The sequence below is a fragment of the Macaca fascicularis genome, chromosome 6, assembly GCF_037993035.2.
Source record: "Macaca fascicularis isolate 582-1 chromosome 6, T2T-MFA8v1.1".
Taxonomy (NCBI): Eukaryota; Metazoa; Chordata; class Mammalia; order Primates; family Cercopithecidae; genus Macaca; species Macaca fascicularis.
In genome coordinates this window covers 179,929,558-179,945,000 of record NC_088380.1, presented here as the reverse complement: position 1 = coordinate 179,945,000, position 15,443 = coordinate 179,929,558, and the positions used below count along the sequence as shown (strand labels likewise).

General features: G+C 40.7%; 1 protein-coding gene across 3 annotated transcripts in view; it reads right to left on the bottom strand.

The window, feature by feature from the left end:
• CREBRF (CREB3 regulatory factor) overlaps nucleotides 1-15,443 on the bottom strand; it is an 85,825-nt gene that overhangs the window by 18,187 nt on the left and 52,195 nt on the right. For all 3 annotated transcript variants that reach the window (XM_045394514.2, XM_015451392.3, XM_065547051.1), the window contains exons 5-7: nucleotides 7,902-8,096; nucleotides 6,021-6,210; nucleotides 4,294-4,367 (exon numbers count right to left, since the gene is read on the bottom strand). In XM_045394514.2, the coding sequence (XP_045250449.2) occupies nucleotides 4,294-4,367; nucleotides 6,021-6,210; nucleotides 7,902-8,096 (459 nt within the window). The remainder of the gene's footprint in view (nucleotides 1-4,293; nucleotides 4,368-6,020; nucleotides 6,211-7,901; nucleotides 8,097-15,443) is intronic.

Here is a 15,443-nt window from a genome sequence, read left to right as displayed (position 1 = left end):
CCATCAACAGGTGATGAGATAAACAAATAGTAGTACATCCATACAATGGAATACTAGTTAGCAATAAAAAGGATCTAACTATTGATACAGGTAACAACATGGAGGAATTTTTAAATAATTATGCTGAGTGAAAGTAGCCAGGCAAAAATGTAAACATATTGTGATTCCATTAATGTAAGATCTTAGAAAATGTAAATTACTCTATAGTGACAGAAAGCAGACTGTGGCTACCCAGGGATAGGAGTGGAGAGCAGAATAACTTACAAAGTGGTACTAGGAATCTTTTGGAGGTAATGGAAATATTCATTATCTTGATTGTTTCACACATGTATGCGTATATGTAAACTAATCGAATTATACTCTTTCAATGTGTAGAGGTACTGTACTTCAATTATACCTCGGTAAAGCTGTGAGGAAAACACATTTTTTATTTCAGCACACAGGATTCCTACGGTCTGAACTTAATCTCTACCTCTTCAGAGACTGCCTTGGTGATTTGAGGTTTTTGTTCTGTTTTTAAAGAGACAGGGTATTTCTCTATCATCCAGGCTGGTCTCAAACAATCCTCCCACCTCAGCCTCCTAAGTAACTGGGATTACAGAAGCATGCCACAATGCCTGGTGTAAAAACCAGTAATTTGTTATTCTTCATCTAGCAATACTGAGAAGGGGCCAATCTAAACCGCAGCTGAAGAGGAAAGTGAGAGGGACAATTTAAAACTACTTTCAGAGGCCGGGCATAGTGGCTCACACCTGTAATACCAGCACTTTGGGAGGCCAAGGCGGGTGGATCACGATGTCACAAGATCGACACCATCCTGACAAACACGGTGAAACCCTATCTCTACTAAAAATACAAAAAAATAAAATTAGCCGGGCGTAGTGACAGGCGCCTATAGTCCCAGGTACTCGGGAGGCTGAGGCAGGAGAATGGCATGAACCCAGGAGGCAGAGCTTGCAGTGAGCCGAGATTGCACCACTGCACTCCAGCCTGGGCGACAGAGCAAGATTCCATCTCAAAAATAAATAAATAAAATAATAAAAATAAAAATAAAAAAACTACATTCAGGGCCAGTATATGTAAAATGTGTCACTGAACAAGTAAAGTACAGCTAACTTCCTAAATCACTTGAAACAAAAAATCTGTGTTTTCTCCTCCATGAATAATTGAAAGAGAATACTACTTACTCAAGGATATTTGCATACAGGCTAGACTTAGGGAAAACAATGGGGTTCTCCCATACTCAATACATTAAAAGTAAATAAAGTTACTTTTAAAAGAGAAAACACGGTCGGGCATGTTCGCTCATGCCTGTAATCCCAGCACTTTGGGAGGCCGAGGCAGGCAGATTACCTGAGGTCGGGAGTAGGACACCAGCCTGACCAACATGGAGAAACCCTGTCTCTACTAAAAATACAAAATTAGCCAGGTGTAGTGGTGCATGCCTGTAATCCCAGCTACTCAGGAGGCTGAGGCAGGAGAATCGCTTGAACCCAGGAGGCGGAGGTTGTGGTGAGCCAAGATAGCGCCATTGCACTCCAGCCTGGGCAACAAGAGTCAAACTCTGTCTCAAAAAAAAAAAAAAAAAAAAAACCAGAAAAGAAAAAGAAAAAACACTATAAAATCTAAAGTAAAACTGAGCAGAATAGTTCTTCTCAAGCCTTGACAGTGTCCAAGCACATTACGGGGCAGGGAGAAAAAAGGGAAAGTGCTCTCATGCTACCACAAACCTCTGGTTTAGGAAATAGAAGCACCTGGCTCTCAGAAATTGAGTCCAAACATTCAACTCATAAACAGATCCTCCTCCTCTGATGCCATATTCATCAAGGGATTTTCTGTTTTAATTTTTCCATATAGCTTTCTTAGGGACAAAATACGTCAGTCAGGGTGAAGGGCTAACAGTTCTATTTCTCATTCGGAGTCAACCAGTTTCCACAGGATTCACAGAGCAGTCTCCAGTAAGCTTTGGCAGGAGGAATCAACAGAAGGAAGTTTGGTGGGATAGGATGAGATGAGTAGTACAGTAGGCCCCTGAAGCTAGTCCCTGGAACAATGCCAGTTCATGACATATTAAAAATGATCAAGACAACAGAGTATATTTTTCATAAAGCTAAATGTATTTTCTATTATGAGATTATGCCCTTCTCAAATTTTTAATACTAAAATATCCTTCCTTATATGAAATTACAGCAATAGTAGATGATGTTCTTTTTAATGTTCTCACTTGGCAAAATATAAAGTTGGCAAGCCTATGTTCTCAAGTCTCAAAATCTTTTTCAAATTGTAAATCACAAATTCTAGAAACTACTGGGCTGATAGGTAATGGATAATAAGCATTCCACAAAGAAGTAACAGTGACTTCCAGATATCTAGGAGGAGGCCAGGGCACCACTAGCAGAGTTCAAGGCCAAAATGTTTCAATAGTAAGAAAGAACAATAGGAAAATGGATAGCTTTGCATTACAACACACTAACAATTATTTTATTTCATTCATTTACTGAGTGGCTGTTAAATAAAACACAAGTTCATTTCTTAAGTAGAAAACTTTACAGTTGAAAATTCTTTTTCTGCCCTCACCAAAGGAAAATAATCAAGATAAAGGATTAAGAAAAACTGCACAGTTTATTGAACACCTATGTGCCAGACATGCTAAACTTAAGAAAACCTCTAGAAACAAATAATTGATCATTTTTCACACTGTTTCACTTTCAGATTCAACTTGCCCAAAAGAACCACACATTGAAGAGGACAATTTTTGAGGCAAAGGAATATACTAACTCTTATAACACCAGGCTTAAACAAAATAAGAGAAAAGGGAGGTGTTCTTATCACAGAAGATCAAAACCAGAGCTTCCCATACCCCTGAAGTGCTGTAAAAGGGTTCTAAATGTATAAAATAATTATCCCCTCAGCTCATGGGGACCTCCTCCCATGAGCAGCCTACTCTTCTTATATTCCATGATGCCTAAGAGATGATAATTTTCTACATGTGCTACGATGTGAAACGCCGAGAAGCACTTTGGTTTAGATCAAAACCAGTAGTTCCTGAATAAGTGCTAGAATGGTTGCATTAAGAATAATCTTGGGCCCAGGTGCAGTGGCTCATGCCTGTAATCCCAGCACTTTGGGAGACCAAGGCAGGTGGATCACCTGAAGTCAGGAGTTCCAAACCCGCCTTGCAAACATAGTGTAACCCCATCTCTACTAAAAATACAAAAATTTGCCAGGTGTGGTGCGCAGGCCTGTAGTCCCAGCTATTCGGGAGGCTGAGGCAGGAGAATTGCTTGAACCTGGGAAGCAAAGGTTGCAGTGAGCTGAGATCGAGCCACTGTACTCCAGCGTGGGCAACAGGGCGTCTCAAAAAAAAAGAATAATCTTAACTGGGTGCAGCGGCTCATGCCTGTAATCCCAGCACTTTGGGAGGGTGAGGTGGGTGGATTGCTTGAGCCCACAAATTTGAGACCAGCCTGAGCAACACAGTAGAAACTCCACCTCTATAAAAAATGCAAAAAATTAGCCAGGCGTATTAGCGCACTCCTGTATTCCCAGACACCCGGGAGGCTGCGGTGGGAGGATCACCTGAGCCCGGGAGGTAGAGGCTGCAGCGAGCTGTGACTGCACTACTGCACTCTAGCCTGGGCAACAGAGTAAGACCCTGTCTTACACACACACAAAGAGAATGATCTGAGAAGTGTTAAAAATATGGATTCTTGAGTTCTACTTGTACACAAAATCTAATTCAGAAGATCTGCAGAGAAGCCTAGAAATGTGTATTTTAACCAAGTACACAGACAATTCCAATGAGCAATCAAATCTGAAAAACACAGGTCTAAATTATTCATATGAAGCCTAAAATATCATTATTCAATTTAGGGAAAATATTAAAATCAGTCAACGAAAGAGGCAAACCCAGTAATACAATTATAAAACAGAAGAAATTACTGTAATCTTTCGAGAAATGCAGGTTGCTTTTGCTGCCTATTCTTAATAGTAAAACTTTCCACATCTTTTACAGAAAAAATAAAATAAATACATTATCATGGTCACAAGTGGATCAGCTTGTTAGTATACAGATGAGATGTAGATTGGGAAGTCACCAGTACAGAAACTTATACTAAAAGGAGGACAAGAATGAAGGAAAATGAGTATGTGGCTTACTGAACAGATAAACAAATAGGAGGCTAGCCAAAAACTAGGCAGAATACAGGGAAAGCAAATCACAAACCAAAGAAAAGAGAGAGTGCTCAGCAAATCAATAGGTGGTTAATCAGCTTCTTAAAACTTTAGGTTTACCATATTCTGTGTTGAGGCCCCATAATTTCACTTTATTAGCTTCATACTGGGCTTTCTTCTTTAACCGACAAGCTCTGTGAAAGGAAGGAGCAGTTAGTTCACTTTCTTTTTCTTTTTTTAATTTTAATTTTATTATTTTTAATTATGGAGAAGGGGTCTTGCTATGTTGCCCAGGCTACTCTCCAACTCCTGGCTGCAAGTGACCCTCTCTTTTTGGCCTCCTAAAGTGCTGGGATTACAGGCATGAGGCACCATGCCCAGCCTGCTTTCTTTTTTAAGTGAATATTCATCTTTCATTTTCTAACAGCAATCCAAAACCGCTGCCTACTGATGTTTATCAAATGACTGAGTTACCAGAAAACACAACATAATCATTTATGCAAATTGATTTTTAAAAATTTAGCACACATTTAGAAATAAAGCTATGATCAGTAAACACCTATTAAAGTGACTATAAAACAAAAATAAAAACAAACAAAAACTGATAATACCAAAAGTTGTAGAGGATGTGATGCCAGTGGAACCCTCATGTGTTGCTAGTAGGAATGTAAAACAGTACATATAGCTACTTTGGAGAATAGTTTGGCAGTTTCTTATAAACATATATGCTTGGATATTTATCTAAGACAAGTGCAAATATATTCACACAAACATCTGTAAGTGAATGTTGATGGTTTTATTCATAATTGCCAAAAACTGAAGGCAACCCAAATGCCCTTCAACTGGTGAATGGATGAACTGTAGTATATCTCCACCCAAAGGAATACAACTCAGCAACAAAAAGAAACAAATTATTACTCCAGGCAACAATATGGATGAATCTTAAATGCATCATGTTGAATGAAAGAATACAGATTCAGCTGGGCGTGGTGGTTCACGCCTGTAATCCCAGCACTTTGGGAGGCCAAGCCAGGCAAATCGCTTGAGCTCAGGAGTTTGAGACCAGCCTGGGCAACATGGTGAAACCCCATCTCTACAAAAAATACAAAAATTAGCTGGGCATGATGGGTCACATCTATAATCCCAGCTACTTAAGGGGCTGAGGTAGGAGGATCCCTTGAGTACTGGAGGCAGAGGTTGCAGTGAGCGGAGATCAGGCCACTGCCTAGGTGACAGAGTGAGACCCTGTCTCAAAAAAAAAGGAAGACAGGTTCAATCAAAGGCTACGTACATACAGTATATTCCATGTACATGACATGATGCAGAAGGCAAACTATGGAGACAGAAAACAGGTAAGTGGTTTTGAGGGGCTATGGGTGCAGGAAGGGGTTTGCCTTTACAAAGAGACATAAGGCAACTTTCTAAGATGATGAAAATGTTCAATATCTTGATTGTGGTGGTGGTTATATGATTGGATATGTTTGTCAAAACTCATAAAAGTATACATTAAAAGGTATACATTTTACTGTAAGTTATAGCTCAATAACTCTGCCTTACTAAAAAAGCAAACACAAAATAAAGCTATGCAAAATTTTTTATTGTTATACTATAACATAATGCACCAGAGTCCGTTCATCTCTCCCCTCTTATAAACTTTTTCCATAAAACAAAAATACCATCTCCTACTTTCAAAAGAAAAATTATAATATTCTCATTGTAGTATTTATAAAAGAAAAATACAATTTCTGAATAATGGCTGAAGTGGTTGTCCTTCTATAAAAACTCACTTAGGGCCTAATCTCACCTCATAAACTTTCTTCACATGAGTGAACATTATTAGCATTTACCTGGAAGCCAGCTTATTTTTTTCCTTCCTTGACCTTGGCCGGGCTGTTAAGGGAAGCTCACTGACTGGAGTCAGGTCACTAATCACCTTATTCAGTTTCCGAAGTTCATTGCCTATCTGGAGGAGTTTTTTAGGATTTGGAGTCAGGTCTTCTACATCAGTTCTCCGTGACTTCTTTACTGCATATTTTCCTATAAACAGTTTAAAAGAAGTTTAAGTTATATCACTTTAATTAACAAGAGACACATTTTTCACAGCCACATTTTAAACCACTTCCCACCACTACCCTTTCTTTTCAGAAGTCTTGGCATGTAGCATGTTTAACAATCTATCCTAGAAGGGCTGGCCTCCTCTCCTTCCCATCTTGTGGCTGCAGGAAATGGGGGGTGATATGGCAGAGTTCTAACTTTTTCCAAGTTCTTCCCCACCCTAGGCTTATAGTCTCAGCATGACAGATTCTTCATTATTCGCATGGCATACTAAGCATCTCAAATCTCAGGATGAGTACGAGTTCAACTAAACACCAAAATCAGGACTAGGGTGTAATACACAGTCAGAAGAGAGTTTGGAGATTTTACTCAAACCAAGATGTTTCTGATGCTATGTCTGAAAACTGTCAGACATACACATTTTTGTACTGAACTCGAAAATCCAACAAGTAAGCATAACCTTGTTTAAAAGCTCTTCTTTAGTTGCTTTGATAAATAACATTATAGAAGACTCAAGGAGTCTTGGTCTGTCACTCCAGGCAAAAGGGATGCCTCTGTCCTCCGAACTCCTTCAACTTTCCTAGTACTCATCATATGCTACTTGGGATACTGACTGGACTTAATGTTTCACTTCTGGTAGAAAACTTATCTGAAGGCAAATACTTGGTAATTATTTACTGAGCGACAATATAGTACACGTGGTTGCGAGTGGAAAGGAAAAATGAGGCACAAACATACATCAGATGGAATTCTTGTCCTCAAAAATCCTTAGCAACTCACATCTGTACGATGAGTGAATAACCTGTTTACTAACCATCACGCTTACTAGTAGTTCCCCTCCCCACTTTTTCCAGTAAAGAGTTGGTATTAATTTTTTTTTTAATTCAGAGCAGAAGAACTAGAAACTTTGGATTAATTTAAAAATAAAATTTGTACGGAATCACAATAAAAAATCTGTCCTACCTAAGACTGTCATTTTTTAAATTTTTTTAGAAATAGGATCTCCCTCTATCGCCCAGGATGGAGCGCAGTGGCACAATCACAATTCATCGCAGACTCTAACTCCTGGACTCAAGTGATCTCTCGTCTCAGCCTCCCAAAGTGCTGGGATTACAGGCATGAGTCGCAGCATATGACCTGACCTACCTAAGCTTATAAACTTCTTTTGATTCCTACTACAGGTATTCAACTCTTCTCTACTACTCCTTTTCTCCATAACCATCCTCCCTTTCTTTTCTTTCCTTGTCCTTTTATCCCCACTACGATTTGAATTCCAGTCCCCCCATTTACATTTAGGTCTGGGGATTAGACAAGAATGTAAGAGAGCCCGTTCACTTTCTCCTCAACCCTTTCTGGTTATAGCAACTGACAGGTCAGAAATCAGCAGCCTCCTGGTCATTTCCTGGATGGGTAAGTAGATTAAGAAGAGACTAGAAATGAAATCATGTTTACATAGTCCTTCCTCCCTGCTTAGGTGAGAACTCTTAACACTGGTAAAAGCTATTTGTGAGTGATGAAAAGTAGTCATGCAAATGTAGCAGCTCTATAGTCCCCATCTCCAGTTTGCTAGGAAGGGTTGAATGTCTAGGTACATGGAGTAAGCAAAGCATTATCGATTAGTATCTCAACTTAATTAAAGTGACACTAAATATCTGACTGCAATCCCCTCTTACCATGATGTAAGCCATTTTTCTGATACATATTACTTGGTAAAGTATCTCGGTTCCACTCAGATGGTCTCAGCATCCTCTCTTGCTGTGATGGTGTAAGTTGTTCACTATACTCCCAGAAGTATCTTCTTTTACCTCTCTTCCGTGAAGATATTGAAGTCATCTCCTTCAGGTCTTCTACAGAATCATTTTCATAGCCTTAAAAAAAAAGGTCCCGCAATTTTTAAGCTCCATAAATTTCAATAAATCAATCAGAACAAACGAAAAGATCCCTTCTATTTGTAACTTGATACATTTCCTTGCATCTGAAAACATCACTGGCACGTCAAAGACAATAAAAACCAGGTCTATAAGAGAACTTATATTACGTAAATCTCTAACTCATAAAACATTCAGAGATTAATAAACATGGATAACTACACTGTTCATCTTCCTTGGGTTTCTCTTTAGTTTTTATAAGTTAGTATGCAATACTATTTTTATTATCTTCACACAGGATTAAGAGAACAATTACAGGATAGCCACAGGAATATCAAAAGTACTATCAGATAATGGTACTTAGATACATATACTATGATTTTTAAATATCTTCCTTCTAATATTTATGTATCTGAAACATCTCAGACAGAAAGCTATGTACATTTTTTAAATTATTTTTTCTTATTTTTTTCTTTTTCTAACTTTAAAAAAAAATTTTGTAGGCTGGGGGCGGTGGCTCACACCTGTAATCCCAGTACTTTGGGAGGCTGAGATAGGTAGATCACTTGAGGTCAGGAGTTTGAGACCAACCTGGCCAGCATGGCAAAGCCCTGTCTCTACTAAAAATATAAAAATTAGCCAGGACATGGTGGGTGCACGCCTGCGATCCCAGCTACTCAGGACGCAGAGGCACAAGAATCACTCGAACCCAGGGGGCAGAGGATGTAACAAGCCAAGACTGTGCCACAGCACGCCAGTCTGGGCAACAGAATGAGACTCTGACTCTGTCTCCAAAAAAATATATATTTTTTTGCAGAGACAGAGGTCTCACTATGTTGCCCAGTCTGGTCTTAAACTCCTGGGTTCACAGGCGGTCCTCTGGCCTCAGTCTCTGAAAGTGCTGGGATTACAGGCATGAGCCACCAAGCCTAGCCCAGCTATATACATTTCTTTTTTTTTTTTTTTTTTTTTTTTTTTTGAGACGGAGTCTCGCTCTGTCGCCCAGGCTGGAGTGCAGTGGCCGGATCTCAGCTCACTGCAAGCTCCGCCTCCCGGGTTCACTCCATTCTCCTGCCTCAGCCTCCCGAGTAGCTGGGACTACAGGCGCCCGCCACCTCGCCCGGCTAGTTTTTTGTGGTTTTAGTAGAGACGGGGTTTCACTGTGTTCACCAGGATGGTCTCGATCTCCTGACCTCGTGATCCACCCGTCTCGGCCTCCCAAAGTGCTGGGATTACAGGCTTGAGCCACCGCGCCCGGCCCATACATTTCTATGATAGTATTCTACTGGGCAGAATTTTATGAGGCAGCATTAGTTTTCTTCCTACCTCTCATCCTACTTCTTTTGGAAAGGTATAAAAGATGACAGTTCTCATACTGGCTATCAGATAAAAAACTTACATGCCTATTCTAGTTAATATTTTATTGAAAGCTATTTGTATTAACTTCACTGTTTAAGAAGGGGGGATTTTCCTAAAAGGAAGTTTCAGAAAATACTTAAATTCTGAGTTGCTAGAACTGTTGGTCAGACCCAATATTGAATGACCTATAAATTTAAAATACCCTCAGAGAATGGCCACCTCTGATGTACTCTGGATCCTTAATGTTAGGTACATGAAGAAGAGGGATGAGCTATGCAAAGAATGTACACAATCCAAACCTAAAGTAACCAGGAAAACTTGGGCAGCACTGGCCATAAGTAAAATGGTCATTTTTCCTTCCTGAAAACATAAGAAGGTGATGACATGTTTGCTTGGAGGAACTAGGTTTTCTCCAGACAAAGAATGAATCAGAAGTATGCTTCCATTTATATAGTACTCTGGAAAAGGCAAAATTATATGGACACAGTGGTTGGCAGGGATTGGCAGTGGAGGAAAGGGATGACAATAAAAGAATATAAAGTGCAGGGTGTGGTGGCTCACGCCTGTAGTTCCAGGACTTTGGGAGGCTGAGGTGGGCGGATCACCTGAGATCAGGAGTTCGAGACCAGCCTGGCCCACATGGCGAAACCTCATCTCTATTAAAAATACAAAAATTAGCCGGGCATGGTGGTGGGTGCCTGTAATCCCAGATACTCGGGAGGCTGAGGCAGGAGAATCACTTGAACCCAGGAGGTGGAGGTTGCAGTGAGCCAAGACTGTGCCATTGCACTACAGCCTGGACAACAAGAGCAAGACTCCATCTAAATAAAATAAAATAAAATAAAATAAAATAAAATAGGGAATTTTGGGGGGTGATCAAACTATTCTGTATCTTGATTGTGGTGGTGGTTATATGATTACATGATTTGTCAAAACTCACATAAGTGTACACTGTAAGGGGGTGAATTTTACTGTGTGAAAATTATGCCACAATAAACATGACTTTAAAAAAAAGAATCAATTTGGAAAGCAGAATGATTTCTGAGCAACAGTTAAGACAAGCTTTTGTAGCACTGCTGGTATTAACAGCATTTTATTAGTGCACATGTGGTAGTTTAAAACAAAACAGCAAGCAGTGTGATGGTGACCCTTAGGCTCTTCTTAAAAAATGACGCACAAGTTGAGTGACACAATCATTTCTAGAAGTCTAATTTTTTAAAACTGTGTTAGAATAAAGCAATGGCTTTGGCCTATTTATTTGTGCTTATGTTTCTTTTCAAATTATAGGATTTATTTTGTTCTAATTATCAACCCAATTTTGGAAAAGATGCAAGGGCCATATTGTGTCAACAGAAATGGCCTTGAAAAAGGCCGTTGTGGCCCAGCGCAGTGGATCACGCCTGTAATCCCAGCACTTTGGGAGGCCGAGGCTGGCGGATCATGAGTTCAGGATATCGAGACCATCCTGGCTCACACAATGAAACTCCATCTCTACTAAAAATACAAAAAATAAAAAATAAATAAAAAGGCCCTTGTGGCCAGGCACGGTGGCTCACGCCTGTAATCCCAGCACTTTGGGAGGCCGAGGTGGGTGGATCACCTGAGGTCAGAAATTCAAGACCAGCCTGGCCAACATGGCAAAACCATCTCTACTAAAAATACAAAAATTAGCTGGACGTGGTGGTGCACACCTGTAATCCCAGCTACTCAGGAGGCTGAGGCAGGAGATGACTTGAACCCAGGAGGCGGAGTACAGTGAGATGGGTTCACACCACTGTACTCCAACCTGGGCAACAAGAGCAAGATTCTATCTCAATAAATAAATAAATAAATAAATAGACCCTTGTTACACTAGGTAAGCAAAAATTACTGGCTCACATAGATTACCCTAGTTTGACTGCAAACACCTCAACACAGGCATATGCACCAACCAAAACACTCCCACCTTCCTATCAATGTCAGTAACTGGGTGTTCCACACTTAAGCCTATATACACACATATATATACATGCACACCATCCTCCTGGATACTTTACTTGATATACTCCCTTAGACAGTAACTACCTTTGCCTCTCTGCAGGCGCCTGCATCTCTGGCAAAAAACCGTCCCTGATTAGGAAGAAGGTTATCAGCTCCATTTATATGAACTAAAATGCTCATGGAGGCTTGACATGATTTGGCACAGCTGGGACTGTCAGGCCACAACTCAAGGTGTCTTGCTCCAAGTGGGCTTCCCACTTTTCTTGTGCCTAATTAAATGATCTGAATAGATTTTTTCCTGCATATATTTCATGTTAAGTTTAAATAATCATGAAGTGGTTTTATTTCTTCTGTCCCATCCAAATTAGTTACCAGTTTTATTACCTATAGGTGTTCAGCATTTTTCCCAGAAGTATTTAAAAGCCATCAGTTTTCTTTGACTTAATATAGTAACGTTTTCTAATAGCATACACCATAAATTCACCATCACAAACACACACACACACACACACACACACACACTCTTCCTCTCTCTGTCTGTCTGTCTCTCTCTCTCTCTCTCTCTCTGAATTTGTTGCCTAAAGCCATCCACCTTTCTTGGGATGGTGTTGCTATCATCCAGGCTGGAATGCAGCAGCGTGATCACAACTCACTGCAGCTTTGACCTCCTGGGCTCAAGCAATCCTCCCACCTCAACCTCCAGAGTAGCTAGGGCTACAGGCACACACCACTACATTGGGCTAATTTTTGTATTTTTTGTAGAGACAGGAGTCTCCCTATGTTACTCAAGGTGGTCTCGAAGTCGAGCTCAAGAAATCTTCCCACTTCGGCCTCCCAAAGTGCTGAGATTACAGGCATGAATTACCATGCCCAGTCACCATCCACCTTTCAATACAGAGACTACCAATAATCAAATAGAATGAAAACAATTATACCCCAAGATCACTGGTCTTGAATTTAGGGTCATTAAATATTTCTCAAACTAGGTTCCAAAGAACACTATTACCATAAGATATGGTTTTATCCAAAGTGAATTATGTAGTCAGATAAGTTTAAAAATCTGTCATCCTGCATATCTCTCTTGCCAAATCAAAGTACACATAGACATGTTAAAAGACTCTAAGAAATCATAACAGTAAATAAACCCATTTAACACTAAGTTCCATGAAGATAAAGATGTCTACTTTTTTCATCTCTGTATAGCCAATACCTAATATACACAGTGCCCACCACAAAAGTAGGCACTCAAAAATTTTTAAAACAAATCAATGATTTCGTTTAATGCAACATTTCCCATTAGGGCCTTTCCCTTCTCTTTTCACGTGACAGATCATCATACTGACCTAACTCATTCCTATCTGACATGATTACCAAAAAAAGTAAAAGTAACAAATACCACATTTACTGCCTAAAATTTCAATCACACATCTCTGGTTAGTACAGACTGTCAATAAGCTGGTAAAGTCAACTGTGAAAATGTTTAGTGAAAATTACAAAATAAATTATCATTCTAGGAGCCCAATTCTTAGCCTTACAACCATGTAATTTCATGACCCCAAACAGTTGTAGCCTGTCCACAGAAAAGGCTCTATTAAAATTTGGGAGCCAATCCAGGAAAGAGACTAAAACTCCATTTTGCACCTTTCCTAAAACTTTGTAGGCTCATGAACTGTTGTAGCCAAGTGCCAAGAAATAGCATCAAGGGAGCTAGTCCTCACAAAAGGGCCTTTGTAAACTGTCAGCTATAAATTAAACCAATCAATCCACCCTAAACTAGGACTGAAGAAACTATAGCTATCCTTACTCTTTTGCTACGAAGAATTTCTTCCTGTTCCTCACCGGTACCTCACTTTTGCATCTTTAAAGTCAGCTGCTTAGCTCTTCTAGGAAAAGGAGAAAATTTTACTAGCAAATGTGAATAAAGTCCAAATAGTACCACAAAATTAACACAATTTTGTGGTGAAAGCCTGCTGCTCATTAACATTTGTGAGAACTGTCCAAATAATACTAATCAAAAGGGTTTTACTTCAAGTCAACTGAAAGTGAATGAATTAAATGCCATCGACAAATTTGGAATAATTGTCAAATAGGTCCAAGAAGAGAACTTGACCCTTTAATGTATAAAGCCACTGTCTTGTTATGTAAGAGCAACACGCTAATATATAAGGCGTCTCCTACTAGGGTCAAGGGAATAGAATGTGACATGACAGGACAACAACAACTACAACACTAGTTCTGCCTCCCTGTGAGAGTCAAAGGGATGAGAAAATAAACATGGCGATCAATTAACCATGTGATCTCCCTTCACGGACCTCCTTATCTCTCATCACATCCAGAGGGAATGAAGTCAAGGGATCAAGGATGAAATTAGATTCGAGTTAAAGATCAAAGAAAAGTATGGCCCCAAGCTCCAAAATGGTTCCCATGGACCCAAGCTAGCCCCAACAGAACCTGGTTACAGGCCTACCCCAGCACCAAGCCAGCAGCCGCAGACTTAGGCTCAGGGCCCACCCATCCCTGGAGACCTGGACTCCAGGCTCATACCCACAGTCCTAGTTGACAGGCCTGCCCCAATAGAACCCCATGCCACGCGGGTGCCTGTGGAGTCAGGACCAAGTCCACTCCCACAGATACATGTGCCAGGTAAGTTCTCGTAGATTCAGACTCAAAGCCCACCCCACTGCCACATCAGCTCCTATGGACCCAGGTTTCAGACTGACCCCAAATGACCCAGGCTCCAGGCCTGCTTCCACAGTTCCAGGCACCAGGATGACCTCTACAGACCCAAGCCTCAGGTCCACCTGCCCACTGACTCCAGCAATAGGCCAGCCTATCCAAGGAATCCAGGAGCAAACTTGCCTGCAGAGCCCTTCAGCAAGTCCACCCAGAACCTCTAGATGAGCTGACAAGTGAAGGGCTTTCCTTGACAAAGCCAGTCTATAAAGACTAGAAGAGGTGCCCACATGTTTAAATGTAGAGACACCAATTCAAGGCTACAAGGATCACAAATGATCAGGGACAAATGACACTAGCAAAGGAAGAAAATTAAGCACCAGCAACTGATCCAAAATAATGCAGATCTATGAACTTCGTAACAAATAATTCAAAACAATTGTATTAAAGAAGCTCAGTGAGCAACAAGAGAACATAGACAACTATATGCAATCCAGAGCTAAAGAACACAAGGACTAAAATGAAAAATTCCACAGGGCAATTCAACAGAAGACTTGATCAAACAGAAGAAAGAAGCAATGAGCTCAAAGACAGGTCATTTGAAATTATCCAGTTAGAGGAACAAAAAGAAAAAGGAATGAAAAAGAATAAAGTTAGCCTACAGGATTTATGGGACACCATCAAGCAAAATGAAATGCACATTATAGGAATAGTGAAAAGAGTAAAGAAAGAGAAAGGGGCAGAAAGCTTATTTAAAGTAATAATGACAGGCCAGGCGCAGTGACTCACACCTTTAATCCCAGCATTTTGGGAGGCTGATGGGGGCAGATTACCTGAGGTCAGGAGTTCAAGACCAGCCTGACCAACATGGTGAAACCCCGTCTCTACTAAAAATACAAAAATTAGCTAGGTATGGTGGTGGGCGCCTGTAATCCTAGCTACTCAGGAGGCTGAGGCAGGAGAATCACTTGAACCCAGGAGGCAGAGGTTGCAGTGGGTCATGACGGTGCCACTGCACTCCAGCCTGGGTGACAGAGTGGCAAGACTTCATCTTAAAAAAAAAAACTTCGGCCAGGTGCGATGGCTCATGCCTGTAATCTTAGCACTTCGGGAGGCCGAGGCAGGTGGATCACGAGGTCAGATCATCGAGACCATCCTGGCCAACACAGTGAAAACCTGTCCCTACTAAAAATACAAAAAATTAGCTGGGCGTGGTGGTGGGCGCCTGTAGTCCCAGCTACTTGAGAGCCTGAGGCAGGAGAATGGCGCGAACCCGGGAGACAAAGCTTGCAGTGAGCCGAGATCATGCCACTGAACTCTAGCCTGGGCAACAGA